Genomic DNA, 27,720 nt, shown 5'->3' with positions numbered 1-27,720 from the left:
GTTCTCGGAACGGCTGGCTTTTGTAAGCGCTAGGCCGCGGGTTCGATTCCCGCCCGGGGCGGATTTTATCCTGATGGGATAATGTTCGTTCTCGAGGCGGTAAGCGCTAGGCCGCGGGTTCGATTCCCGCCCGGGGCGGATTTTATCCTGGATAATGTTCGTTCTCGGAACGAGCGCTAGGCCGCGGGTTCGATTCCCGCCCGGGGCGGATTTTATCCTGGATGGATAATGTTCGTTCTCGGAACGGCTGGCTTTTCTCCTATCCTGTCTTCCTTCTCTCTTCGATTTCGGGACGATAAGACTCTAGCAGTTACAGTTCCCTCTGTCAAACCTCTTAAAAAAAAATACTTATTACATCTAAATTTTACAGCGGCACTAAAGCTGTCTCCACACATAGTCGACGCCGTCGATCGACGAGGTGAATCTATGTTGTCGAGGCAGTGTACGGTTTCAGTCGACGGTCGATCGACCATGTGTGGACATAGCTTAACTATTTATGAAAACCTCATGAGGATGAACAAGAGGTAACCCCTGTTGTTTTGTTACAATAAAATTAGACAACCTAACAAATAATAGCAAGCAGGGGTGACATCTCCGAAAATTCAAATATCGTTTATTTCCCATTTACGTACGAATTCAGAGTAGGTATTTCGGTTAACAAACATCATTTCAGCTCTCTGGCTAGAGACCACCAAAAAATGGTCATAAATATCTTAAATAGCTTTTATAAATAAAAGTCTTAAATACCTTTCATTTGGCTACTGTTGAGCTTCTTAAAATAAGGATCTCGTATAATATACCTCGGCTGGGATTGAACCCGTGCTCTCCTATTTACCAGACCAGAATCTTGACCGCTACACCACTGAGCCAGGGGGTGTAAGTCCTCAACCGTCAGGTTATGAAAATCCCACAGCCTACATCAAGGCATTCACTTTCATATCAAAAGCAAGAATAGCTCGTTCACATCGCCTATAGAAATGCGTAAAGTTCTTATCATTGACGGCGAACCACCTATTGGTCATCTTGATAGGATCCAACTTGTCAAAGTGCATCACCTGAGCTTTCGTGTACATTTCGTTCCATTCTCTTCGCCTATCAATGGTGGCGTTATAGGTCATTTCATCCACGGCTAGGATATAATCATGTGTCCGGAACGCATCCTTTGTCATAATCCGCGTTTTCTGCGCGAATATCCTCTTGATTTCGTCATAGTCAGGATCTATTTTCCTCACCACGTGTAAAGCTTCGCGGATAATGTTCTCCTCCTCTAGATCCTCAAAGTACATAGCCGCTGAGCTGCTAACTTCCCATTGGTTACTGATACGACGCCGCTTCATCATTTTACGGAACACAGACTCGGCAATGGGAGACCGGGCGAGGTTAGTCAGGCACACGATGAGAACTTTCCTCTTCTGAGACTGAAACAGAACAACAACAAGATCCAAATTAAACTTGACATTTATATGGAAAGAAACAGAATTTCGAAATTCAAGTTGATATCTTCTTAATAATAAGGGTACAAGAGATAAAAAAGTTGTTCAAAAGCAAGAAAGGTGGTTACTTTATCAGTAAATTAATTGGCCAAGTGGCTTTTTCTAAAGTGATTTTATACGTCCTTGACCTACAGATACACAAACCAGACAGCTTCATATTCATACCTGTTGAAGTTAAAAGTACAACAACTGTTTGATAAGTTAATAGTTAATCGATAGAACAAAGCTCAATCAAGCACCACAAAACATGGGAAACAAAAACTTGGACGTTAGAGAAATGTACTCACGAGTGTCAATTACGAGTATAGTTCTTGGGGGGTTCTTCAATCTTCTGCCTATGCATCTCCTTCAGTAACTCATCAGGTCCATAATCCAAATCAAGACCAAGGTCTGGTAGTGTATGATCTTCATCGAAGTTCCTCAGTTTCTCAACATCTGCCCACGTCGCGTTCGGATTATAAACCATGAGGTCAGGAGGAAATACAGTGGTTGTCCAACCTCTCCACTCTTCCTTCTCCCAAGTATCTTCTGGTGAGAACCAAGTCCGCCTTGCATGTTCTCGAAAGTATTCCTCCACTTCAAAACTATGTACTGTGAGTTTCAGGTAGTTTCTCAAGATCTCCCCGTTTGACATATTCGGTGGTAAGGTGAATGCAAAGGTACCATAGTCGTCCCAGTTAGGCGTACTTGTGTATTGCGGGAAATATTTCACGCAGAAGTCTTCAAAAGACAAAGTGGTATTCTTACGTCTCCAGGTGGGTGTATGCCATTGACCGAATCCCTTGTAGAAATCAATATCCTCTTCGAAATTCCGTGGATGATCTACCGTCGTATACTCTACGTCCTTGGGATCAATGGTTGTGTGTTGAAATCTTTCGTTTTCTTCATTGATGAAGAAAGCGTTACAAATGGCGAGCGCACACCAGCACGTGAGAAACACTAACATGATTTGTGATGTTATCAGGAGGTTTTATCAATTAGGACTGAAAATGAAAAGTTGAACGCTCATTCCATGTTATTGCACTTGACATTAATTTTATTTAACATAATTTTCTGTTCCTCTGCCAGACAATGACGTAATGGGATGTGCTTTATTTGATACAAGTTCCAATCTTACTTGAGCTTTGGATAGTGAACATTACACCATCTTTTTTCGCTTTTAAAGGACTTAAGAGAAGTAAGGTTGTAGAAATACATGTCTTCTTAAATTGCCAGCCAGCTAGACTGGTTGGAGTTAGCTGATTTTCTCCCTGTTTATAGTCCCATAGTCAGACTATTAGTGGGCTGATTCAGTGATTATGTAAGTTTCCTACAACATTTTCCATACACTCCTGGCTGAGAATGTCTAGTAGAATGTACTCCACTTGTGATCTTTCAATAGTTTCCTCACTTGGCGTCCTTCAATATCCCGATGTCTGTTTTGTTCCGACGAGTTGTATTGGATTATCTCGTCAGTCTCTACTCTAGGATAACTACCCGGATCCATAGTAGTACCGACCAAGTATTGCGGCATGACACCTAGGAAATCTTTAGGACAACTGAAAAGCGAATCCAAGTATCCAATACAACATCGCAGAACGGACTGGAAACATTCTTCGAAGCCAACATCATCGCTATAATAAGGGTCAGGGATTTCCATAGTACTCCTACTGTTTCCATCCCAAATAGCGAACGGAGCAAACGCCGAGAAGAAAGCTTTGGGCTGTCGCTTTGTGTACTCTTCTTTGAATCGATGGTCGAACGCATAAATACCGTGAAATCTACGGAAATCTTTGGTGAGTAACGTGCGAATCTTGTGACCTTCGAGAATGATCTTGTGAGCAAATAGAATTTTCAGAGTTCTAGGATCCGGACCTTTACCCTCTTGAGAACTGAACAAGGCTGCAGTGTCAATTTTAAACCGTCCTGTCATGTTCAGATTGTGAAGTAGAACACTCATAATGGCAGCTGCTATGGGGGCCCTGATCCGACACGCTGGGGTAGTGAAGATAATTTTGTCTCCGGGGTTGGCAAGCATCTGGAATAGGATCATCATGTCAACTCGGTACTTCATCTTCTTCAACTCTCTGCTCCATTCCATCCCCAGCCGTTATATTACCTTAAAACTTGGATGTGATCTATATTCATCGTAAATCATACAATATTAGGTAGGTAGTAGGTACAGACCTTTGTCTTTCAGAATATGTTTACATTTGCGGGAAATCTCAGCATATCATGGGTTAATGGATATTCAAAGGTCTAGGGTTTTTACCCTCTTCTGAATGTTTCATACAAAGCAGGACAATAACTTTATTCTTATTATATCACGTAGAGCAGCTGAAGGGGCTTTCATTTGTCAAGGCTAAAGCTTCCTTTACGTTATCCCTGGATTTATAACATAGCAACATGGATTGTCATACCCTATGATCAAAATGCAATTAACCTAGTGAAATTTTATACTCAAATTTATTTGCTACAGAGCTGATTTTGCTGATAAAAAGCCTCTCAAAGTAAAACCGAATTTCATTTATTATTTTACTGTACAAGATCACAACAGGTGCAGAGTACAAAGTCATACAAGGAACCAGAAATACAATGATGAACAGGTTATCAGAATACAATGTTTAACAGGACCTTGTTTAGACTGTATTATAGAACCCATAAAATACACAAGACCTTGTTTAGACTGCTGGGGCAAAGGGACTTTTTAGTCAAAGGATTTTCAGAGCAGGATAAACAAGGTTATATTCTATTCTAATATTCAACCACATACCGTTGGAGCAAGGGTAGGTCCGTAATTGTAATCTTCAGGATTGTATTGCACAGTGTAGATCCCATTTTCCGTTTTGGATACACGATAATCGCCAGCCAAAACTACTAGGATACACTCGCTAACCAAAACAACAATCACTGCCGGTATCACCATGATGGAAATGCTCGATTTAAAATGTAAACGACTTTCCTCACAAGAGAGTACACAGCTGATCACTGCACACTGCTTTATTCAAAGACTTTCCATGTAATGTTGTTAAAACAAGGGACTTTGTTTGTTTGTTTGTTTTTTTTTTTTTTTAAATAGTACCCATCTATTGTGTTATTAGTACCTACCTATGTGTGATGAGTCTTTTTGATTGCTAACTACAATTTTCCCTCTTACAGGTTTGAAGAGAGTGTTTTACAGCCCATTTTTTCTTCATTGTTGTCATTTAAACAGATTAGCTGAAGTCAGGTTTTAAGCTGGCTTGTCCTGAAAAACAGACTTGGATGTGCGATATCAACTAGCCCATTCTGAATGCTTGGGCTTGTTTTTCCATGGGCCCGGCCGTGTAAGCCCTCTTTCATCTGCCTGCCAGCTAGGATGGTTAGGGGTTTGCTGATCAGCTCCTAGAGTCCCCAGCTAGACGCTGGCTTACTCCCCGTTAAAGATCTCCTAGCCAGGACGTTAATAATGGAGGTCCATAGAATAGAATATAGGTACCTTGTTTATCCTGCTCGAATGAGACTGAAAAGTCCCTTTACCCCCACCAGTCTAAACAAGGTCTCATATATTATATGGGTTTAATAACATAATACATAAATGTTTACAGCAGAACAACTTGCTTGTTTTATGGTCCATAATGTTCACCCCACAATTGACATTTGACCCAAGCACAAGACTTTTTCCTCAAATCATTTGAGGGAACATTAATCATAATCAATTTCATCAATCAAATGTCTTCAGTCCTACAAGACTTGTCGGTAAAAGCCCTCTACTGAAAATGCCGTAAACAATAAACCCATCCTTGGACGAACTTTGTTTTTGTTTATTTGTTGTTTTGACAAATATTTATGTAAATTAAGGTTGATCGAATAGTTTGATAAAGTAATTGCACCTTGCAAGAATTTGTAAACAATTTCCGAAATGTTGTCTAGAATAAACATTGTTTGATTTTTCCAATTCTATAATTCGCATTTCATTTTTCAAGTGCTGTTGCTAATTTATTTTTTGTTAAGGTATTTGATTAATACCATCATAACCCAGACATTTTGATGTCTAAGACAAAGATGTTTAATGACCGGGACCAAACTCGGAGTTCAAGCTTGGTTAGTTCATCTCTTTAATTAAACGATCTGATTGGCTAAAAAGTTTGAAATCAACTAATCTAAGAGCTAAGTTCCAAGTCTAATTGTGGTTCTAATCATAATTCTAGCCTCATCAACCAAAGAACTATATACTTACATATTTTAGGTACAAAACTATACTACAGTGAAGTAGTAACATGCTACGTTGTCAGATCTCTTGAATTCCCAACGTGGAATTGGGTCATTTCCTCGCTAGTCCGTCCCGGTTTGAATGATTTTGATCAAACTCTTTGCATTCAAGCTAGTCAGGGCAGTTCTGCATTTTTGAATCAGCTCTGTTTTGTATGGTCCCACTAGAAAGAAGAATAAGGTCATTTGAGACTATACGTACCAACTGAAAGTTGCAGCCTCTCTTCAGTAAAATGTTCATTTTTATTGCCTATGTCTGTATTCTAGGTAGGTTCTTGATCAGTGATGTAGGTAGGTATTGTTATCACTTACATAACAGAAGAGAACTCACTTGACACTATGCACTTAACTGAACTAATGGTGAAAATTGAGATTGTCTGGAATGCTGGCTTGAGTATCAAACTGATTCTTAAGCAGGAACAAATGTTGGAAATATGGAAATTAAAAGGAACAATTCCAGGATTTTCCAGGAATCTGCTGCAAATTTTTTGGAAATTTTGAAATATCAAAATATTCAAATTTACGCGGTACATTCAAAATAAAAAATTCCCTTCATTTTCCCCTCGAAACAGACGCAGAAAAAAATCCCGCAAATTTATCCCTCAAAAAATCCCTTTGTTTCAGCGCGAAAATTCAAATTTCAAAAATACTTTTTTTATCAAAAAAATGTGATTGTTTTGAACTTGCGGCGAAACTTTGGTCTTTTTCTCCAATTTTAGTGCAAAAACGGACGAAAAGGGAAGAAATAGGTATTGCTTGGTGAATTTTTGCTATGAAAAATCATTTTCTCTTGTTGTTTAACTGAACTAATGGTGAAAATTGAGATTGTCTGGAATGCTGGCTTGAGTATCAAACTGATTCTTAAGCAGGAACAAATGTTGGAAATTAAAAGGAACAATTTCAGGATTTTCCAGGAATCTGCTGCAAATTTTTTGGAAATTTTGAAATATCAAAATATTCAAATTTACGCGGTACATTCAAAATAAAAAATTCCCTTCATTTTCCCCTCGAAACAGACGCAGAAAAAAATCCCGCAAATTTATCCCTCAAAAAATCCCTTTGTTTCAGCGCGAAAATTCAAATTTCAAAAATCCGGCTATTTGTTCCGTGTACCTGGGCTTCACCTCCTTCCTACCCAAACACTCCAGGACGGCTGCGAATGTTTGAATGTTGGGCCTGATAAGGTCTGAATGTTGATGTAGAACAATGTCCAGGATTTCTTTCACCTTGTCAAGTTTAGCCTGGGGATGAAATTGAAAAATAGTACTTTAAGTACGAAGTCCCTAATGGGCGAATGCCAGAAAGGGGCACTTACTGGCGTCTATCATCATTAAATACCTTTCTATTTTTTTTCAATTTTCAGAGGTTTGATAGAGGGAGCTGTAACTGCTAAGGAAATCAAAGAGAGAAGGAAGACAGGATAGAAGAAAGCCAGCTGTTCCGAGAATGAACATTATCCGTTTTGGATGAAATCCGCCCCGGGCGGGAATTGAACCCGCGGCCTAGCTCTTTCAAGGCACACGCGCTACGAACTAAGCTAACTAGGTTGTCTCTTCAATCTTTAATGCGAACCTCAGCGGCATACGCGTGTAGCAATGTGTTGAATATGTTCACGTTGATCACACGCGCTTTTTTCAGTCTCTTTGGTGTCAGGTAATGCCTCAAAGTTGTATAGCCTCGACCCGTGAGTCCACAGTTTACCTGAAAGTAGAATAGAATAGGTATACCTTGTTTATCCTGCTGGGATAGGACTGAAAAATCCCTTTTTCCTTAGGTTTCTTTGTAAGTATCTAACTATTCAACTATTATTCTCAAGTGTTTCATCATCTTGCATTTACAGATTTACCTATTGTATATTGTGATCTTCAACCAGAAAAACTTTTCACAGCTTTTTTAGAGTTTTGGGTACTTGTGCAGAAGTCACGTCCATGGAATATTGCTACCAAAGGAACTGGCACAAACAAGCAGTGACCAGTGTTATTATAGGGTTAGGTTAAACACAAGAAGGAGTTTTCACAATTAGAGCAGTGATTAGTGTTATTATAGCGTTAGGTTAAATACAAAAAGGAGCTTTTCTTTTCCACAGACGTGACTTCTGCATAATTACCAAGTTTTGTTCTCACAATGCTAAGTGTACTCTCAAATAGCTAGCATACATTCAGTACCTAGATGATTGCTCAGACAGTTGGGTACCTATCTGGTTAGGTAGGTATTAGCCTCGCGTAGGTAATATTGCATAAATTTAAATACTGACATTTCATAGTATTGTTTAAATTTAGCCCCTCTTTTTTAATTCCCAATACTTAAGCCCACTTTGTAAACTGTTACCAAGGTGCTTTCTAACTTTATTGAGCAGTCAGGACCTTAATCTGATTTTAAATGTTGGATTAAGAAATATTTAACTGTGTTCATGGCCATAAACTAGCCAAATTGAACTTTACAGGACCTTAATCTGATTTTAAATGTTGGATTAAGAAATATTTAACTGTGTTCATGGCCATAAACTAGCCAAATTGAACTTTAATCAGCTTCTGCTTTTATTCTTAGTCTCCAGGCCTTACACGATGGTCAAGCCAAGTTGCCACAACTCTCAGTGAGAATGTTGCCAAACCAAACATCCTGGACAAACCAACCCGAATCACAGGATATTGGTTGTTGGGTTGCAGTGGCATGGTGTTTGGCGCTGTGGTTCTAGGAGGCGTTACAAGACCTATACGTACTACTTACTAAAGAGAACTTTATTGATGAAGCTTTGTAACCTCCGTGACAGAGTGGGTATCACATTAGGCTTGCAAGCCAGAGGTCCTGGGTTAGAAGTTTTTTAGCGGCTCAGTGCTTGCAGTTCGGGGTGTACTCAGCCTCGTGACATAATTTGAGCAGCTACTTTAATCGAGTAGAGACCAGGAATTACCATCAGTGTAAAAAGATCAGTGAAAAGTGGGAATTGATTGAAAAAAAGGGACTTAGTAATGTTGTGATAACCACTAAAATTGCACAAAAGCTTTGCTTTACCACACATCATTTATGATTTGATTTTGTTAGATGAAGATCGATGATACCTGGGAGTACAGGAAATACCTCTTAATCTTGCAGCTTGCTGGATGATGTTATTCAAATGCCTCAAATTATCCAAATATTGATCGTGTTCCGAGCATCGCACTTTGTAGTTTTGAATCACTTCCTCATTTTGTTGTTTGAGTTGAATATAGAAATCTCTCATTTCTTTCCTGGAAATAATCAAATATCTAGTATTGTTCTCGTAAATCTCGTATTGTCGTAGTCGCCTAAAGATTACTTTAATATTACCTACCTATATTGTAATAAAGATACATAGGCTCTGCCCGTTGATTTGTCAAAATCTTAAAAAATGAAAAAAAAAAAAAAAAAAAATACGTACATGTTACCAAGCAGTCTTGAGTCCTCCACTTGCACAATTAAAGTTCTTATAGTCCGCGCATTGTTCGCAACATAAGAGGTGATTTTGGACGAGTTCTGTTCCAGTTCTTGCATACTGCCCATCCGGGATTCTATCTGCTCGAAAATTGAAGGTATCTCCACATACGTCTGAAAAGAAACGAGAATTATTAAGTTTTATTATCATCACAGCCATTTATTATTTTTAGGTACCTAATTACAAAAGAAGCTAAAATTCGTTTTTTACAAGTATCCCTGGGCCCTGTTACCAGAAGGTACGGTTCGGCCGTTATTCCGGACCTAAGTTCCGCCATTTAGGCCTATACAGGGAAAAAGCCCAAAAAGAACTAGCGCTTCTTTTGGGACCAAGACTGTCGTAATATTGCATAATATTGTAATAAATAGATTGAATTTCTCACCTGCAATTGATCAATATTCAAATATTCCGTAATAGAAATGACAATATCCGCAGCCAGTTGTAGATTGGAAGTTTCAATATGCATCGTGTTTTCTTCGTAGCTGAGCAGCAAAGTGGAACTATCGCGTAAGGACTTGAGAGCTACAAACCATTTGTTCTTCTTCTCAATAGTTCGACCGGACATCATTGGAGGTATGATGAACTTCTGACACAGCCACATCTCTATCTGTAACGAAGAGGGGAAATAACACTCGAAAACTGGGTTCGATGCCCACCATCGACAAAAAAAACCTAACCCTGAGAGCACAGTAATCAAACTCTCAAATAAATGAGGATAGAATTCCGTACCTCGGCTGGGATTGAACCCACGCCTTCTTGATTGCCAGGCGACCGACCGTCTTGACTTCCAAACACCGAGAATCTCCTCCAATAATACAATTCAAAGCCTCAGTAGATTTTTTCCTAGAACTTGCGTCTTCTCGCTTAAGAGAATTCAAGGGGTAAAGGGACTTTTTAGTCTCTTACGAGCAGGATAAACAAGGTAGGGATATTTTCATTTATTTTTCACTGACTTTCAACCGGGAGATGTTGCATTTGAATACCGGCCGGTGCGGAAATTTTCTGATCCAACTTTTCCGTTCTTGGATAGGCATGGATGCAAAAGAATGTGCCTTGAAGTAATGCAAAAGCAATCTTAAAAAAAGGATATTTTTTTCCTTACCCTCTGGGCTCGCTCATTGAGTGTGAAGCTCACACAGTTAACTCTCACAAGGTCTTCAGGTGGGGTACAAGATGTGATGATGAACATTGAAAATTGAGGCAGCTGCTTGGTTAACTCAAACACGTGAAATTGTTCACTCTCTGCTGAGATACCTACGAAGGCCTGAAAAGGAATGAATATTAATTTAAAGAACTTTGGAAATGTTGGTTAATTTTATAGAAGTTTCTGTGTAGTGGATTAATTTCACTTCCGGCAGTCAGCCTAGTTAGTTTGGTTGGTGGCGCGTCTGCCTTCTAAGTGCTAGGCCACGGGTTCAATCCCCGCCCGGGGCGGATTTTATTCTGAACGGATAATATTCGGTCTCGGAACGGCTGGCTTTCTCTGTTTTCCTTCTCTCTTCGATTTCAGGACGATAAGACCTTAGCGGTTACAGTTCCCTCTATCAAACCTCTTGAGAAAAAAAAGTCACTTCCGGCAGCAATCGAACCCGTGACCTAGCGCTTACAAGGCGTGCAACCTTTTAAGCTAGCTCGACAGGGAAGCTTACCTTAATATGAACATCTAACGGGGTTTCTTTAGGAGGTACTAATTGAACATGCAGTCTATTTTGAACTTTATTCACAGGCGGACACACAACCAGAGTTTCACCACCGAATATTCCTTCTGCAAATATAGTGGCCAGCCTTAGAACAGTCAAGTTGTTGGTGGATAACTTTAGTAACACGTAACCTTTCTGAAACAAAACGGTATGACTGATTAGGAGAGTAATAAAGGGCTGTCTGGAAGAGACTTAGGAGTGTAATAAAGGGCTGTCTGGAAGGGACTTAGGAGTGTAATAAAGGGCTGCCTGGAAGAGACTTAGGAGTGTAATAAAGGGCTGCCTGGTCTCTTTACTCCAGCAATGTATTATTGTGGTCAAATTCTCAAATAATTTTGAAAATAAAGTGCAATACCTCGGCTGGGATTGAGCCCACACCTTCCTGTTTACCACGAGAGAATCTTAACCACTACGCCATAATGAGAGTTCTAAGGAATAGGTGGAATCTATAACGACTTACTTCTTCATTAGAACTTGGAGGACTAGAGGTGATTTCAGTCATTAGTCTCGTATTGGCCTGGAAAAAAATGTAGAAAACAGACAGTGGGTAAATAAAGGTCATGACCTAATGAGGGAGAATAGAAAATAGTGGGTAATGTGGGTATACGTGGTACGTCGATCTGTTCTAATTTTCTCCATTGTCCCACAAACCTCCCACTTTCCTCACAGACCCCAAAGTCAAACATAAGCAATCTGATTGCCTACAAAAAGTTAAAAATAAACCAATCGTTTTTCTTAAACTAAGTTTAAACTCGGATATTGGTTCTAGCCATTAGACGTGTATCTTTACTAAAATTTACTTTTTACTGCTGGGGGAAAAATATGGTCAAAATTTCCGACATTTGTAACAACTTTTCACTGCTATGTGTCCTTATTCTTATGTTAAACATTTGAAAATATATAAAGCACAATGAGGGAGAATAGAAAATAGTGGGTAATGTGGGTATACGTGGTACCTCGATCTGTTCTAATTTTCTCCATTGTCCCACAAACCTCCCACTTTCCTCACAGACCCCAAAGTCAAACTTGAGCAATCTGATTGCCTACAAAAAGTTAAAAATAAACCAATCGTTTTTCTTAAACTCAGTTTAAACTCGGATATTGGTTCTAGCCATTAGACGTGTATCTTTACTAAAATTTACTTTTTACTGCTGGGGGAAAAATGACCTAATGGTCAAAATTTCCGATATTTGTAACAACTTTTCACTGCTATGTGTCCTTATTCTTACGTTAAACATTTGAAAAATATATAAAACACAATTATTATTATTATTATCTATTACTTACAGGAATACCTGTATTGTCAGTGACCGTATTATAATTCCGAAGCTCCATGAGTAGATTTTGTTTCTTGAGGAACAGTTCTCGCACCGTATCGATTTGAAGCCCAAGGTCTACTTGAATACATGAGGAATCATAACCCCGGACTGGAAGAGAAAATAAAATGAAGTCTCGTCTATTTAGGTAGGTATTTTATTATTATTTTTAGAGGTTTGATACAGGGAACTGTAACAACGTCCCGTCTTATCGTTTATCGTCTGAGGAACAGTTCTCGCACCGTATCGATTTGAAGCCCAAGGTCTACTTGAATACATGAGGAATCATAACCCCGGACTGGAAGAGAAAAATAAAATGAAGTCTCGTCTATTTAGGTATTTTATTATTATTTTTAGAGGTTTGATACAGGGAACTGTAACAACATCCCGTCTTATCGTTTATCGTGCCAAAATCGAAGAGAGAAGGAGGGCAGGATTGTGAGAATGATAAGATAAGATAAATGATCTTTATTTGTAGTTAAAAAATGTGGGCATTACAGTAGCAAGGTGTCTACCAAAATGGAAAAATAAAATTCCCTGACTTTTCTCGGTTTTCCAGTCCATTTTTTCCAAATTTCCAGTCTACTTTTTCAAGATTTTCCACCCTATTCCCACTGCCACAGGGAAAAAGCCCAAAAAGAACTAGCGCTTCTTTTGGGACCAAGACTGTCGTAATATTGCATAATATTGTAATAAATAGATTGAATGTCTCACCTGCAATTGATCAATATTCAAATATTCCGTAATAGAAATGACAATATCCGCAGCCAGTTGTAGATTGGAAGTCTCAATATGCATCGTGTTTTCTTCGTAGCTGAGCAGCAAAGTGGAACTATCGCGTAAGGACTTGAGAGCTACAAACCATTTGTTCTTCTTCTCAATAGTTCGACCGGACATCATTGGAGGTATGATGAACTTCTGACACAGCCACATCTCTATCTGTAACGAAGAGGGGAAATAACACTCGGAAACTGGGTTCGATGCCCACCATCGACAAAAAAAAAACCCTAAGTAAAAAAAAACCCCCTGAGAGCACAGTAATCAAACTCTTAAATAAATGACCGACCGTCTTGACCTCTAAACACCGAGAACTCCTCCAATAATACAATTCAAAGCCTCAGTAGATTTTTTCCTAGAACCTGCGTCTTCTCGCTTAAGAGAATTCAAGGGGTAAAGGGACTTTTTAGTCTCTTACGAGCAGGATAAACAAGGTAAGGATATTTTTATTTATTTTTCACTGACTCTCAACCGGGAGATGTTGCATTTGAATTCCGGCCAGGGCGGAAATTTTCTGATCCAACTTTTCCGTTCTTGGATAGGCATGGATGCAAAAGAATGTGCCTTGAAGTAATGCAAAAGCGGTTCCGAAGTACAATCTTTAAAATGGGACATTTTTTTCCTTACCCTCTGGGCTCGCTCATTGAGTGTGAAGCTCACAAAGTTAACTCTCACAAGGTCTTCAGGTGGGGTACAAGATGTGATGATGAACATTGAAAATTGAGGCAGCTGCTTGGTAACCTCAAACACGTGAAATTGTTCACTCTCTGCTGAGATACCTACGAAGGCCTGAAAAGGAATGAATATTAATTTAAAGAACTTTGGGAACGTTGGTTAATTTTATAGAAGTTTCTGTGCAGTGGATTAATTTCACTTCCGCCAGTCAGCCTAGTTAGCTTGGTTGGTGGCGCGTCTGCCTTCTAAGTGCTAGGTCACGGGTTCGATCCCCGCCCGGGGCGGATTTTATTCTGAACGGATAATATTCGGTCTCGGAACGGCTGGCTTTCTCTCATCCTGTCTTCCTTCTCTCTTCGATTTCAGGACGATAATACCTTAGCGGTTACAGTTCCCTCTATCAAACCTCTTGAGAAAAAAAAGTCACTTCCGGCAGCAATCGAACCCGCGACCTAGCGCTTACAAGGCGTGCAACCTTTTAAGCTAGCTCGACTGGCAAGCTTACCTTAATATGAACATCTAACGGGGTTTCTTTAGGAGGTACTAATTGAACATGCAGTCTATTTTGAACTTTATTCACAGGCGGACACACAACCAGAGTTTCACCACCGAATATTCCTTCTGCAAATATAGTGGCCAGCCTTAGAACAGTCAAGTTGTTGGTGGATAACTTTAGTAACACGTAACCTTTCTGAAACAAAACGGTATGACTGATTAGGAGAGTAATAAAGGTCTGTCTGGAAGAGACTTAGGAGTGTAATAAAGGGCTGCCTGGAAGAGACTTACGAGTGTAATAAAGGGCTGCCTGGAAGAGACTTACGAGTGTAATAAAGGGCTGCCTGGAAGAGACTTGGGAGTGTCATAAAGGGCTGCCTGGAAGAGACTTAGGAGTGTAATAAAGGGCTGACTGGAAGAGACTTGGGAGTGTAATAAAGGGCTGTCTGGAAGAGACTTAGGAGTGTAATAAAGGGCTGACTGGAAGAGATTCCAGTCTCCGTGAAATTCCCTGACAATTCCCGGTTTTCCAGTCTAGTAGACACCCTGAATAGTCAAAATTAACAATGGTTGGAGGAAAAAAAAAAAAAAGGTAGGTACACACCTAGCTACGTAAGGAAAATTATCTGTTAGGGATAAATATCGCCCCGGGCGGGAATCGAACCCACGACCTAGCGCTTACAAGGCAGGCATCTAGAAAACAGTAAAATTCGTCTTGATTACCTTCACCATCTTCGGACACAACTATGAGCTGATTTTTGCCCACTTTCCGGTAGTCTCCCATCACCAAGCCGACGACAGACGACGGCAACACATCGCGAAAGATAACCTCTCCAGTGGACACTTGTCTGGCATCTAGCTTGCCGTTAGCCCAGCCCGTGACTAGCTCCTCGGAGCCGTCAGCATTTAGGTCATAGTTCATCAGACACTGAGCTGCATTTTTCGACTGAAAATCAAAACTGGGAGTTGAGTGTAAGGACAGTACTGTTCGAATAAGTAACACCCTCAACGAATTCAAGAGAAAGAACTAAAAAAAAAAAGCAGCCCGTGACTAGCTCCTCGGAGCCGTCAGCATTTAGGTCATAGTTCATCAGACACTGAGCTGCATTTTTCGACTGAAAATCAAAACGGGATGATTGGGAGTTGAGTGTAAGGACAGTACTGTTCGAATAAGTAACACCCTCAACGAATTCAAGAGAAAGAACTAAAAAAAAAGAAGAAAAAAACACACAACTTGGCACACCGGGATTGAACCCACGCCCTTCTGATTACTAGACGAGTGCCTTGACTACAACACTGTTAGGCAGATTGTAAGGATTCCATTAAGTAAGTTCTATTGTGTACTAGTTTTAATACACAAAAGCCCAATCTGAGGCTTAGGTGTAGGGGCAAACAGCCCTAAAGCATGGGTTCAGCTTCTACAAATCATTGTCGACTTACTTTTACCCTCCAAAGTCTATTGGTATTTTCATACACGCCAACAGTTCCATTAGCCAAAGCATATCCAAACTTTTGAGTGGAAATTTCTACTAGACATGTGATCATTTCAGTCTCTGTTATCTCGTAAATGAGGACATCATCTTTGAATATCCGAATCTCGTAGTCATCTGAACCTACAATCAACTGATGAAACACAAGATGAATTAGAAATGAATGTTAGATCTTTATTTTGCAAGGATGAGTTCAAAAACCAATGGAACATCCTCCTACTTCTCTGAAGATACCATTAATTAGATTGAGTTTTTAATATTATTAAGTAAAGATGCAAGTAGACAAGTAACCAGATAAGTAACATGCATCCCAACAATTTACTATAAGTGTTCACAATGTTGCTTGAAAACAATATTTACCGGCCACATGAGAAGAAAAAAAAGGAAATAAGATGAGAAATCAATCGGTGTACATGTAAGGGTTCTCGGAATGATGGTTCACGAAATATGCGCTTGTAACAAGCCAATATCAAAAAATTTCGGAAGTTATATCCACTTTTTTTTCGCACCAATAATGTACAACATACAGCCTGATTTCCTCGAATTTGCCATCAAAAATTTTGTCAAAAGAGAACGAATGTGCCATCAAATTCATTACAAGTACATACAAGACGAGTATTGTTTATTCCCCTCAAGGTTGCATACTTTTTTTACTGACCAAAAATTCTTTTTCCATTTTTTAGGCTTTGAAAATTTCCCCTAATACATTTCTATAATTACAGCGCCACAGGCAAAATTTTTTCGAGAACTCCTCTTTAAATAAAACGTTTGAAAAAGAAAGAAAATTGTAATTCAAAAGGAAATAGATTGGATAAATCGCCTTGGAAAATCCATTCTGCAAATGCAAAGAAAAGTTCAAAATTTGAATTTTTACCGCCACACCAAAACAAATCTATTGCCTCTGTGGTAAGAAATAATGCTGCAATCAGCTGGATGTATTGTTGGAAAATCTTCTCTCTCACTCTCTCTCGATCTTCCATCTCTCTTCAGTTTACGAAACTGAAAACCTTCATTCGAGAAAAACTTCATTGAAGAAAATATTCATGGCGTATAATCTCGCAGGGTAAAACTGTCAGCCCGTACATTTCTATTGAAGAAAATCGTCATACAAGCAAAACTCATACAGTAAAATCTCACCAGGTTAAATTTCATACTGTCAAAACTTCATTGGGTATAATTTCCACTCAATAAAAACCTCATCACCTCTAAATTCGCCACATCAAATCTTCACGGAGGAAAAAAAACACGCAATATAATCGTCATAGTGGTAAATATCGCAGACGAAAAACTTCATACGGGAAAAAGTCACAGAAGAAAACCTTCATAACGGTAAAAAATTCCCAGGAAAAACATCGTGGGATATAATTTCGTACAGTATAACCATCACTGAGTACAATTTCGTGGGATAAAAACCTTGTCCGAGGGATTTTTTTCCGTGGGAATTTTTTTCCGCTATGAAGGTTTTCGTCTGTGAGTTTTTCTTCTACGAATGCACATCTAGATATTGATATCTTTCAGAAATAGGATAATATTGGAGATGGAAGTGTTATTATCGCCTAGGGCTTCAGAGAGGGAGTTTTGGATATTAAATTTGATTCTGGATCTATGTAGGGCAGGGCAGTGGATTATTATGTGTTTGATGGAAAGGGATTCGGTATTACAGAAGGAACAGGAAGGGATGTTGACTCTATCCATTAAATAGCCATGGGTGTATAGAGAGTGGCCTATTCTAATTCGAGTGATAACGATTTCATCTCTTCTGTTTTCAAGGTTACTGGAGTCCCATTGGAAAACATTATCTTTGATTTCTCTGAGTTTGTTTGGGGAGGGTAGGTTTTTCCACTTATTGTTCCAGGTATTATGGAGGGATTTTTTATAGTGGGTTTTTATGTCATGGGAGTTGATGGTAGGGAGGATGTCAGCAGTAATAGATTCCTTGGCAAGAATGTCAACTCTGTCATTGCCTTGGATTCCTTTATGACTAGGAATCCAACAAAATTTGATGTCAATGTTTTTGGATGAACATGTTTCAAGTAAATTATGTATGTGAGCTATGATTGGTTTTTGAAGGAATATACTGTGCAAATGTTTTAGAGAGCTGAGGGAGTCTGAGTATATTATATATTGGTGGTGAGAGGAGGAATCTGAGTAGTGAATAGATATGATGTATTTGAGGCATTCTATTATAGCAATGAGTTCTGCAGATAATATTGAGGTTAATGGGTTTAATTTGAAAGATTTTTCGACAATACCGATTTTAAAGGCGCACCCAGTGTTATTAGAGGATTTGGAGCCATCTACAAAGCAGGGGGTGAAATTAGTTAAGTCCGCGAACGGCGACAGTTGGTGATAAAATATTCAAATTTGAATTTTCCCGCGAACTGTTGCCGGCTGCTCTTCTTCTTAAAGCCGGGTTTACACGATCACGACGGCAACAATATTTTGTCGACGCGGTCTTGTATCAATCAATCTTATTTTTGTACCTACCTTTTTTGTGGCCCCAAAATAAATAAATTATGAATGACGACTGTTCATTATTTCATTTATATTTCATGTACCTAGCTACTATGTAACGTGTAGAATTTTTAATGATCGTTTAGCAAATTTGCAATATTTGGCCTCACTTTTTTATCACCCCGATCCACTTCATTGTAACCTCATTGGACGACCTTGTTAGGAATGCGGAAGACCCCAGACAAGACCCAAAGGTCAATGACCTCTGGATTTTTCTATGAGAAATTTGCCGAGCTCTTCTCTTAAGAAGTTTAGAACTCAGCTGATCTAAAGGTTTTTTTTTTTTTTTTTTTTTTTTTTTAATAATCTAAACTTTATGGTTCTAGTAAAGTAGCTAAATACCATCTGTGTACCTAATATTATATGTTATCTACGTAGGTACTCGTACATGATTTAATGGAAAATAGAAATTATCATAGGTAGGTAAGGAGAACCGAAAATAAACTTGTCAAATTAGCTGAGAATAAGGCTAACTTGTTTAGCAGATGATAGATTATTTACAAGAGTACTTGTTTCTCTTACCTTTCCTCCTGTGGTAGCTGCAGTCTAATCTAAACTTTATGGTTCTAGTAAAGTAGCTAAATACCATCTGTGTACCTAATATTATGTTATCTACGTAGGTACCTCGTACATATTGGAAAATAGAAATTATCATAGGTAGGTAAGGAGAACCGAAAATAAACTTGTTAAATTAGCTGAGAATAAGGCTAACTTGTTTAGCAGATGATAGATTATTTACAAGAGTACCTACTTGTTTCTCTTACCTTTCCTCCTGTTGTAGCTGCAGTTAAACAGGAATGGGAACCATCATATTTCCCCAAAGTTACCAATCCAGGGATGGTGGAGTATTTTAATTGTAACACAAACAAAGGCACAGACATTACGAAAAACTGAGCACACGGAAAGAGGAACTTTCATACTGAACAACTTTGTGAAGAATTTGAGATTTTGTTTATAATGTCAGGTATCCTAGCAACCGTTAACGTGAAAATCCTGGTGAAGTCTGTGGGAAGTAGAAATAGTTTGCTATGTATTTGACTATTTTCATTTTGATTATTATTATTATTATTTTTTTTTTAAATCACATGTTTCTAACTTTTATTATTGCTATTATTACCTACCTATTTATCATTATCATCAATTTTGATAAGGATTACCTTAACGTGAAAATCCTGGTGAAGTCTGTGGGAAGTAGAAATAGTTTGCTATGTATTTGACTATTTTCATTTTGATTATTATTATTATTTTTAAATCACATATATGTTTCTAACTTTTATTATTGCTATTATTACCTACCTATTTATCATTATCATCAATTTTGATAAGGATTATTCTGTCGAATAAGTAGGTACTTGAATACTGTGGTCACGTACCATTTTTCAAGTAACTTTTTCTTCTTTATCATTACCTATTCTGTCGAATAAGTAGGTACTTGAATACTGTGGTCACGTACCATTTTTCAAGTAACTTTTTCTTCTTTATCTTTTTTTTTTTATTATTGTGGTACCCCTCAGGTGCCTGCGGAACCTCAAGAGAAAACAATAGACCCTTTACTAGAAGGTAACTGTTAGGTAATCTTGGTGCAATCCTCATTTGAAAGCGATTAGGAGCGTCTAAAAGATTCTCTGCAAGAAAAGGGATTTCGTAGAAGCTCATATCTTCTTTATCTTTTTTTTATTATTGTGGTACCCCTCAGGTGCCTGCGGAACCTCAAGAGAAAACAATAGACCCTTTACTAGAAGGTAACTGTTAGGTAATCTTGGTGCAATCCTCATTTGAAAGCGATTAGGAGCGTCTAAAAGATTCTCTGCACGAAAAGGGATTTCGTAGAAGCTCATAGTAGACGAGATTCTATTAGGCCCGTCACATATTGGACGCGTAGACGATATGTGTTAACCTTTAAGCTCTAATTTTACAAGTTAAAGGAGGAAAGTAAAAAGGAAAAGAAAGACCAATGCTCACAAGGAAAAGAAGAAATAAGTGATAATTTATTTACAAAATAAAACAATAAAATTTTAAAATGTAAACAAATAATGAATAATTAATATAGCTAATAAATTGTATTTTCTTTATCTACTGTTATTCATTTAGGGTATAGTTTAATACAAAGTTGAGGTCAAGGGTCAAGAATAGATTAATTATTAATAAATAGTTTTAATAATAATATTAGGAAAGTACAAAATACTTCTAAGGGGGAAGGAGGGAGGGAAATTCAAATAATATATTTATTTATAAATAAATATAAAAGATACACTATAGATAAGAATGGCAGTACAGTAGGTATAAGACATGAGATACAAAATTATTAAGTAGGAATTTAAATTCAGAAAAAATAAGGATTTTATTTTTATTTTTCTTATGCAATCAACTAAACTATTTCTTACAGACAATGTAGTTTTAAAATGCTTGATTAAAAGTACACTGCGATTTAGAAATATGTGATTCATAAGGATAAAGTTCAATTAAAAAAGGTCTCTTTAAATTTAAATGCCAGCAAGAATTATCGGTTCACTTATAATATCGGTCGTCAGCTTTCAATGGGTTTCTTTTTCCTATATGATCAGATAGAAGGTCCAAACATACATTTTGAATTTGGGAGAATGACCTAGTGGTCAAGTTCCTTGACATTTGAAAACATCATTTTGAATATCAAAAATATCATTTTCTTTATCTAGTCTTAAGCGAAGTTGTATGCATCAAACCTCTGACTAGGTATTATCTGTGTTACGCTTATGATGGCAAAAATCGGCCAAGGCATTAAGGCAATAGTCATATCCACTTTAGTGTTAAAGTAATGGACTCGTAATTAAGGGGGTTGTGGTTCGAGTTGATAGCTGGCATAATTTAACGAAGACCAAAGGATGGGGTATTTCCAAAATAGGGAATAGGGTATTCTTTTTAAAGGAATGATAATCCCCATTTTCTGGTAACACAGTTATTTGCGTTTCATACACACCCTAGAGCACAAAAAACGGGGAGCCTTATTTTTATTTTTCTTATGCAATCAACTAAACTATTTCTTACAGACAATGTAGTTTTAAAATGCTTGATTAAAAGTACACTGCGATTAAGAAATATGTGATTCATAAGGATAAAGTTCAATTAAAAAGGTCTCTTTAAATTTAAATGCCAGCAAGAATGGAGAAAATGGAAATTTTGATTTTACACATCACACCTATTTCAAGGTACTCTCTTAAGCTTGAATTATTTAATCAGCGAGCCCACTGATAAAGACATTGTGAAAATAAAATACGAAAGAGTTTTCACTAGCAAAAATAAAAACAACGGTATGTACAAGATATGTGGCTTTATGGTAACTTCTATACAAATACATCATTGAAATAAGATTGAGACCACTTTTGATTCTAGTACCTACTTCATTTTGGCCATCTGCATCTATGTCCATGAGAATCATACTCCTTATATTATCAGCAGTCACTGTCCAAAATACTTCATTGCCCTTCCAATCAAAGCCCTGTATTGAACAATTTCCTCCAATAAACAACAGAGGTTCTGAACGGGTGCCTAATTTTCCTATGACAATAGAATTGACTCCATCTGGCACCTAAAAGAGAACATAACTTTACGTTAATAAATCTTAAAAAAGTATCACAGCTTTTTGACCATCTTGTATTAGGTAAATTTGAAACCTAAATATGGCTGATCATTGTCATTGAAGTTATCCATGAATGGTATACCAGAGAAAAAGTTAATTTTTAATGAGGTGTGAGTCTTTAAATAGGTAGGTACCCACTGTGTGTGAGTTCATGAGTTGAGCAGTAATCAGGTGTGTGACATTTATTTAATATGGACTACAATGTACTTAGTATACTTACTTCAGCATAGAATAAGTCACTATTATTATCAATATGATAAGCTAGAATACTATTTGGGGTTCCAACAGCCAGAATATCTTTCTCGTCATTTGGATTTAATTTTCCGGCACACAGAGCTGTGATTTCTTGGTTTATGTTCAATATTGAGATCTCATTTTCTTTCTTGTGAGGATAGTGAATCAGAACCTATAACATTGAGAAATGAAGTAGATAATTATTATTTTAATCAATATTGAGATCTCATTTTCTTTCTTGTGAGGATAGTGAATCAGAACCTATAACATTGAGAAATGAAGTAGATAATTATTATTTTAATCGGTACTTGCGCAGAAGTCACGTCCATGGAATATTGCTACCAAAGGAACTGGCACAAACAAGCAGTGACCAGTGTTATTATAGGGTTAGGTTAAATGCAAGAAGGGGTTTTCACAATTAGAGCAGTGATTGGATATTTTTATTTATTTATTTATTTTGGAAGGAACTGGCACAAACAAGCAGTGACCAGTGTTATTATAGGGTTAGGTTAAATGCAAGAAGGAGTTTTCACAATTAGAGCAGTGATTGGATATTTTTATTTATTTATTTTGGTATTTGCACTTGCACAAGGAACCCCAATTGCATTTTTACATGAGACTGAATGTTGTTAACATCAAATTCTGTGTAACCAAAATGCAATGATTGAGTCAACTAGAGATTATTTTTGTTCATCTAGTCTAGAATCTTGATAGTTGGGAAAAAAGGAAAACTGTTTAGATTTTTTACAGCTTCCTTGTTGTTGTAATCTTACCAATCTTTCACAGAAGGTTCACGGTGGGTCTAATTCGCCAATAATTTTCAATACACCAAAATTTATATCACTACTCACAAACAGGTACACTATTTTAACCATCTTTACTATTTTTTCGTGATATTTTTATTAAAATGACAAAATAATAAAACTTTTTTTAGTAAAATCTAGTTGCTGCGAAGTGCGAACGCCGATACATCATTATTTTATTTCAAGCATTGAAGGGGAAATAAATCAAAATTTACACCATTACTGATATTTTATTTAGAAGAAAATATTCAATGATATAATCATAAAAAATGACACAACTTTAAAACTCGAAGATACATCATTATTTTATTTCAAGCATTGAAGGGGAAATAAATCAAAATTTACACCATTACTGATATTTTATTTAGAAGAAAATATTCACTGATATAATCATAAAAAATGACACAACTTTAAAACTCGAAGTTTTTTTGTTTATTTTTAATAGGAACTAATACAATTAGTATTACAAAGACTTGGATAGATGACAAATTATAGGCACGTATTTCATGTTTAATGAACTGAACTCAATTTTTTCAACTTTTACAGTGGAATTCCACAACTGTTCATAATATTGAGCTGACGTATTTCATGTTTAATGAACTGAACTCAATTTTTTCAACTTTTACAGTGGAATTCCACAACTGTTCATAATATTGAGCTGAAAAAAATCAATATAACTATGGCCTAGGACTAGAAAATAAATCGCTTAAGAGTGAAAATTGAATAAAGAGCTTTATTTGGTCATCGGAATAGTACAGCAAAAATTGCCGATTTGTATTACATATTTTCAAAACCTAACATAGAACAAGATTGAAAAAAGTGTTACTCCTACATGGGGTTTTCTTTCGTTTTTGGTAAACTTTGGTAATCTCAGTAGTCTTGGTTAAGGATTATGTTAACGTGGGTTAATAAATATTTTACATCATCCAAAATTAATTATTTGGTCATCGGAATAGTACAGCAAAAATTGCCGATTTGTATTACATATTTTCAAAACCTAACATAGAACAAGATTGAAAAAAGTTTTATTCCTACATGGGGTTTTCTTTCGTTTTTGGTAAACTTTGGTAATCTCAGTAGTCTTGGTTAAGGATTATATTAACGTGGGTTAATAAATATTTTACATCATCCAAAATTATTTTGTTAGTAAACTACTAGTTATGTTAGTCCTCTTACAAATTAAGTCAATAGTACAATATTTATGTTTTGTACAAAATCTTAAATAAGATTCTCAGAAGGTTTACAAAAGAGACATGGTAAGTCAAAGAGCCAAATTTTGTCTCCACAACCAACTGCAACCAGGATAGAAAATGGTTCTTGTTAATCTGCCAGGGAACGATATAAAGTTGCTGACTTAGAGCATCATTTTCATATAGCATGCATTGCTCTGAAGGGAAAGAATAAGATACTGACGTAAGGATGATATTAGGTTCACAAATATCATTTGCTTACTTTCTACAGCCATCCAGAGACGTAGTTGCTGACTTAGAGCATCATTTTCATATAGCATGCATTGCTCTGAAGGGAAAGAATAAGATACTGACGTAAGGATGATATTAGGTTTACAAATATCATTTGCTTACTTTCTACAGCCATCCAGAGACGGTCTAATAGTATGATGTGGTCATAAATTTTACGAGAGAACCGGGAAACTTTACGATAGAACCGGGAAAATTTACGCCAGAACCGGTTAAAAGCCTAATGCTCTACTGACTGAGTTATCCGGGCTCAAAACCAACAGTCAAACAGAGCGGGAGTTCGAGGGAAAATACCCAGAGAAACCGCACTGTTGTAGAATATTTTGACGATTTTCCATATAACATTTTAAAAGGTTTCGCAAAAAGGGGAAAAAGTAAACTGAAACAGGATATTCAACCCTCCGGATCACCGGTTAAAAGCCTAATGCTCTACTGACTGAGTTATCCGGGCTCAAAACCAACAGTCAAACAGAGCGGGAGTTCGAGGGAAAATACCTGGAAACCGCACTGTTGTAGAATATTTTGACGATTTTCCATATAACATTTTAAAAGGTTTCGCAAAAAGGGGAAGAAGTAAACTGAAACAGGATATTCAACCCTCCGGATTTGGTCTAATGTTAAAATGAATGTTGACTTCTACGCATGCGCAGATACTGAAAAGCGTCCAATATCTATGTCAACATTAGACTTTAGAACCGGGGGTGAAAATTGTACTCCTAATCGTTTAATGATTTCATTATGCAATAAATGTCAAGTTATAAATTTCAATGTATTTAAAGTAAACGTAGTAACAAAATTTATATTATATGAAATAACAATAACAATTTATATTTCACACACTATAAAAAAACCCATGTACACAAAATGAATATTAATAAATAGAGAATAAATAGTTATGTACACATTACTGATACACAAGGCATAAGGTATATATCGGACATAAGCAACGCGTGAAGCAAGAAGACAAAGAAATATACGATGAAGAAGGTTCATAAAAGAAGGTGAAGATAAGAATAAGAATAAAAGTAAAAATAAAAAATGGAAAATAAATAATAAAATAAAAGAAGAGGGAATTTAGTAGTATTTAATGCGATGAACCAAACTTCTTAAAAGGGAGAAAATGGTCTTTTGATAGAAAACGAAGTTTTTGTTGGAGATTTTTTCTCTTTCAATAGAACGATGTTAAGCTTCAATCAAACGGAGATAATGTATTGTCACGCTAGTAATAGTGCTTCTGCGATAGTAACTATCATGCAGTTATAGCCAGTGACGTAGCGTGGTCTAAAGTCAAGTGTAAGGCGTGTAGGGCACTAATTTCCATCACCATGCACATTACTACATATGTAAGTCATGCACATGCTTCTTCATACATATTTAAAGTCAATATTTAAGGGTATTTGAGTAAATTTTGAGTGTATGGCCGCCATACACGCCCTACATGGACGCTACGCCACTGACGATGTTAAGCTTCAATCAAACGGAGATAATGTATTGTCACGCTAGTAATAGTGCTTCTGCGATAGTAACTATCATGCAGTTATAGCAACTATCTCTCGATAGCAAATATCACGTTCATTTGCACCGTACAAGTGAGGCTTTAATGGAAGTAAGGAAAAGGCTGAGTATACACTCATTGTTAGAATTACGAGGCAAAGGCGGTAAATACGATAAGAAGGCAGCAGCATAAAATAAATTCTTTGCTACTAATATACTAATTTTATTCCGCGAAATGATCCAAAAACTCCAACGATATTTTCGTCAAACAATCCTCGGAGATATAAGTCGGAACCATTCAATATTGCATATTAATAGCAACGAATTTATCTCATTTCAGTGGGATATCTAACATGAACTTAGTGCTTAATAAAGAATAAAAATAATACTGATTACGTTAATACTATTAAATTTTACGATATTAATAAGTTAACACTATATGGGGAATAATGGAGATGGGGAAAGGAGTAAATGAAATAGAAAAAAAAATAAAAATAATACTGATTACGTTAATACTATTAAATTTTACGATATTAATAAGTTAACACTATATGGGGAATAATGGAGATGGGGATAGGAGTAAATGAAATAGAAAAATGCAAACATAATAGAAATAAGCAATAGATAGTACTCGTATACTTTACTTTGATAGGGTTTTCATTGATATATATTCATTATTCTGGGATAATTTTACTCTCTGATTCTGTGAAGATTCTAACAAAGATGAAATGAAACAACTTCGTTTTCCGGTTTTGGTTAGGCTAGGCAAACTTAACCGAAAGAACTTCCAGGTTGATCTTGTTAATATCTTTAGGTTTACCTTTTGAACTGGTGAATCGACCTGTATAAATAGAAGGTGGTATACAAAGTCCAACAATCTTTTGTTGACTTTCTTGGGCTTCACTCTTCACACACCCATTACAAATAGTCCGAAGTAAAAAAGTAGTCTTGCAGTCTATAATTTTCCTGCTTGCATACATATACGGCCCAATTAGACGAACTAGAAAGAAGTCGAATTTCGCATCTGAATTTTCTTTAAATGTACGAGTATTATTCTGGGCACTAAAAAACAACCAAAATGAAATGTCCTCCAGTTGAAAAAGACGCATTTTGAGCTACTGTTTTGTTTTACTTCGTGAAAAAGGACTCTCCATCCTTGTTCTTTGTCCAATCAAAGATGGCAGTTTTAAAAATGCCCTGCTGTAAATTAATTTTTTCCTTCCCAATACTCAAGTTACTTCTGAGGAATTCTCGAGAACTTGGAAATAAAATGAAGCAAAATGTTACAATGGCTTCATAGTAATGTGATTCAGCCCGGTATCTTTTACGAGACAAGACGAGACGTGGCCTAGTTTACTTCTAATCCCTTCAAAACTTACCTACGCTTTGTTGCCTATCTTACTTCTAAGCTCCCCAAAAATCACCCTAGGACCAAGATTCACAGGTGGGCTAAATTTTAACGTGGCTCCTTTGCATCCTAAGCCTACCCAGAGTCTCAAGTGTAGGGAACAAGGGTCCCAAAGGTGTGCTAATAAGCTCTGCGAAAGTTTTTGCAGGGCTTAATTTTAAGGTCGAGTTTTACCACCGCGGATCGTCTCAGGATTGAGTTCCATCCGAGGTGCCCTGGGTATTAAGTAAAGTAAAATTTTGTGTCATCTCAATCTCAATCCCGAGTTGGTAAACCCCAGTATAAGTGGCAGGGTTCTTCCATCCAATCACTGATATTCCCTATTCGGGCTGACAGGTGGAACCGAAAAAAAACTGCCACCTCTGATTGGAAAGCTCTAACCTTATCGGTGGGTGTCAACTATTCGCATTTTTTACTCCTCTTCATCGTGATATCAAGACTGTTTCAGATCAGGAGGTGGATGCTGATGGTGAGAAGAAGCCGAATGATCTACTCGCCTGTCCGTGCCTAGCGAGAGGAGCTTGTTGAATTCACTGTCTAATACTT

At 37.1% G+C, this 27,720-nt stretch overlaps 2 protein-coding genes across 5 annotated transcripts; both read right to left on the bottom strand.

Annotated features, from left to right (window-relative positions):
- Nucleotides 1-586: 586 nt before the first annotated feature.
- LOC103511991 (low molecular weight phosphotyrosine protein phosphatase-like) lies at nt 587-5,849 on the bottom strand. Of its 4 annotated transcripts, none has more exons than XM_026825673.1 (2): nt 5,692-5,849; nt 587-1,418 (listed from the first exon to the last, which is right to left on the bottom strand). In XM_026825673.1, exons 1-2 carry the CDS (start codon nt 5,731-5,733, stop codon nt 915-917), a joined length of 546 nt encoding a protein of 181 aa, XP_026681474.1. In that variant the 5' UTR covers nt 5,734-5,849; the 3' UTR covers nt 587-914. The 4 variants fall into 4 exon arrangements, with proteins under 4 accessions (XP_026681474.1, XP_008474975.1, XP_008474983.1 ...); XM_008476753.3 differs by lacking the exon at nt 5,692-5,849 and adding an exon at nt 4,246-4,477; XM_008476761.3 differs by lacking the exon at nt 5,692-5,849 and adding an exon at nt 1,781-2,838 and having other exon boundaries at nt 1,276-1,418.
- Nucleotides 5,773-22,866, bottom strand: LOC103511983 (Bardet-Biedl syndrome 2 protein-like). Its single transcript, XM_008476739.3, has 13 exons — nt 22,843-22,866; nt 21,978-22,163; nt 21,518-21,706; nt 15,578-15,760; nt 14,861-15,083; nt 12,162-12,301; nt 11,335-11,391; nt 10,824-11,009; nt 10,277-10,438; nt 9,557-9,781; nt 9,121-9,287; nt 8,802-8,950; nt 5,773-5,887 (listed from the first exon to the last, which is right to left on the bottom strand). Exons 1-13 carry the CDS (start codon nt 22,864-22,866, stop codon nt 5,787-5,789), a joined length of 1,992 nt encoding a protein of 663 aa, XP_008474961.2. The 3' UTR covers nt 5,773-5,786.
- Between the last annotated feature and the right edge of the window lie 4,854 nt (nt 22,867-27,720).

The sequence above is a fragment of the Diaphorina citri genome, unplaced genomic scaffold (genome assembly GCF_000475195.1).
Source record: "Diaphorina citri unplaced genomic scaffold, Diaci psyllid genome assembly version 1.1 scaffold35, whole genome shotgun sequence".
Taxonomy (NCBI): domain Eukaryota; kingdom Metazoa; phylum Arthropoda; class Insecta; order Hemiptera; family Psyllidae; genus Diaphorina; species Diaphorina citri.
This window is presented reverse-complemented; position numbering and strand designations above follow the sequence as displayed.

Bases quoted from the DNA above. Each gene is read 5' to 3' on its own strand.
- LOC103511983 (XM_008476739.3), bottom strand. From the start codon at position 22,866: ATGGTTAAAATAGTGTACCTGTTT. The intron at 15,084-15,577 runs GTAAGTCGACAA...TTTGATTTTCAG, and splicing joins ATAGACTTTGGAGGGTAAAA to TCGAAAAATGCAGCTCAGTG. The intron at 11,392-12,161 runs GTAAGTAATAGA...ATTTTTTTCCAG, and splicing joins CTGACAATACAGGTATTCCT to GCCAATACGAGACTAATGAC.
- LOC103511991 (XM_008476746.3), bottom strand. From the start codon at position 4,398: ATGGTGATACCGGCAGTGATTGTTGTTTTGGTTAGCGAGTGTATCCTA. The intron at 3,511-4,245 runs GTATGTGGTTGA...ATCCTATTCCAG, and splicing joins GACCTACCCTTGCTCCAACG to ATGCTTGCCAACCCCGGAGA.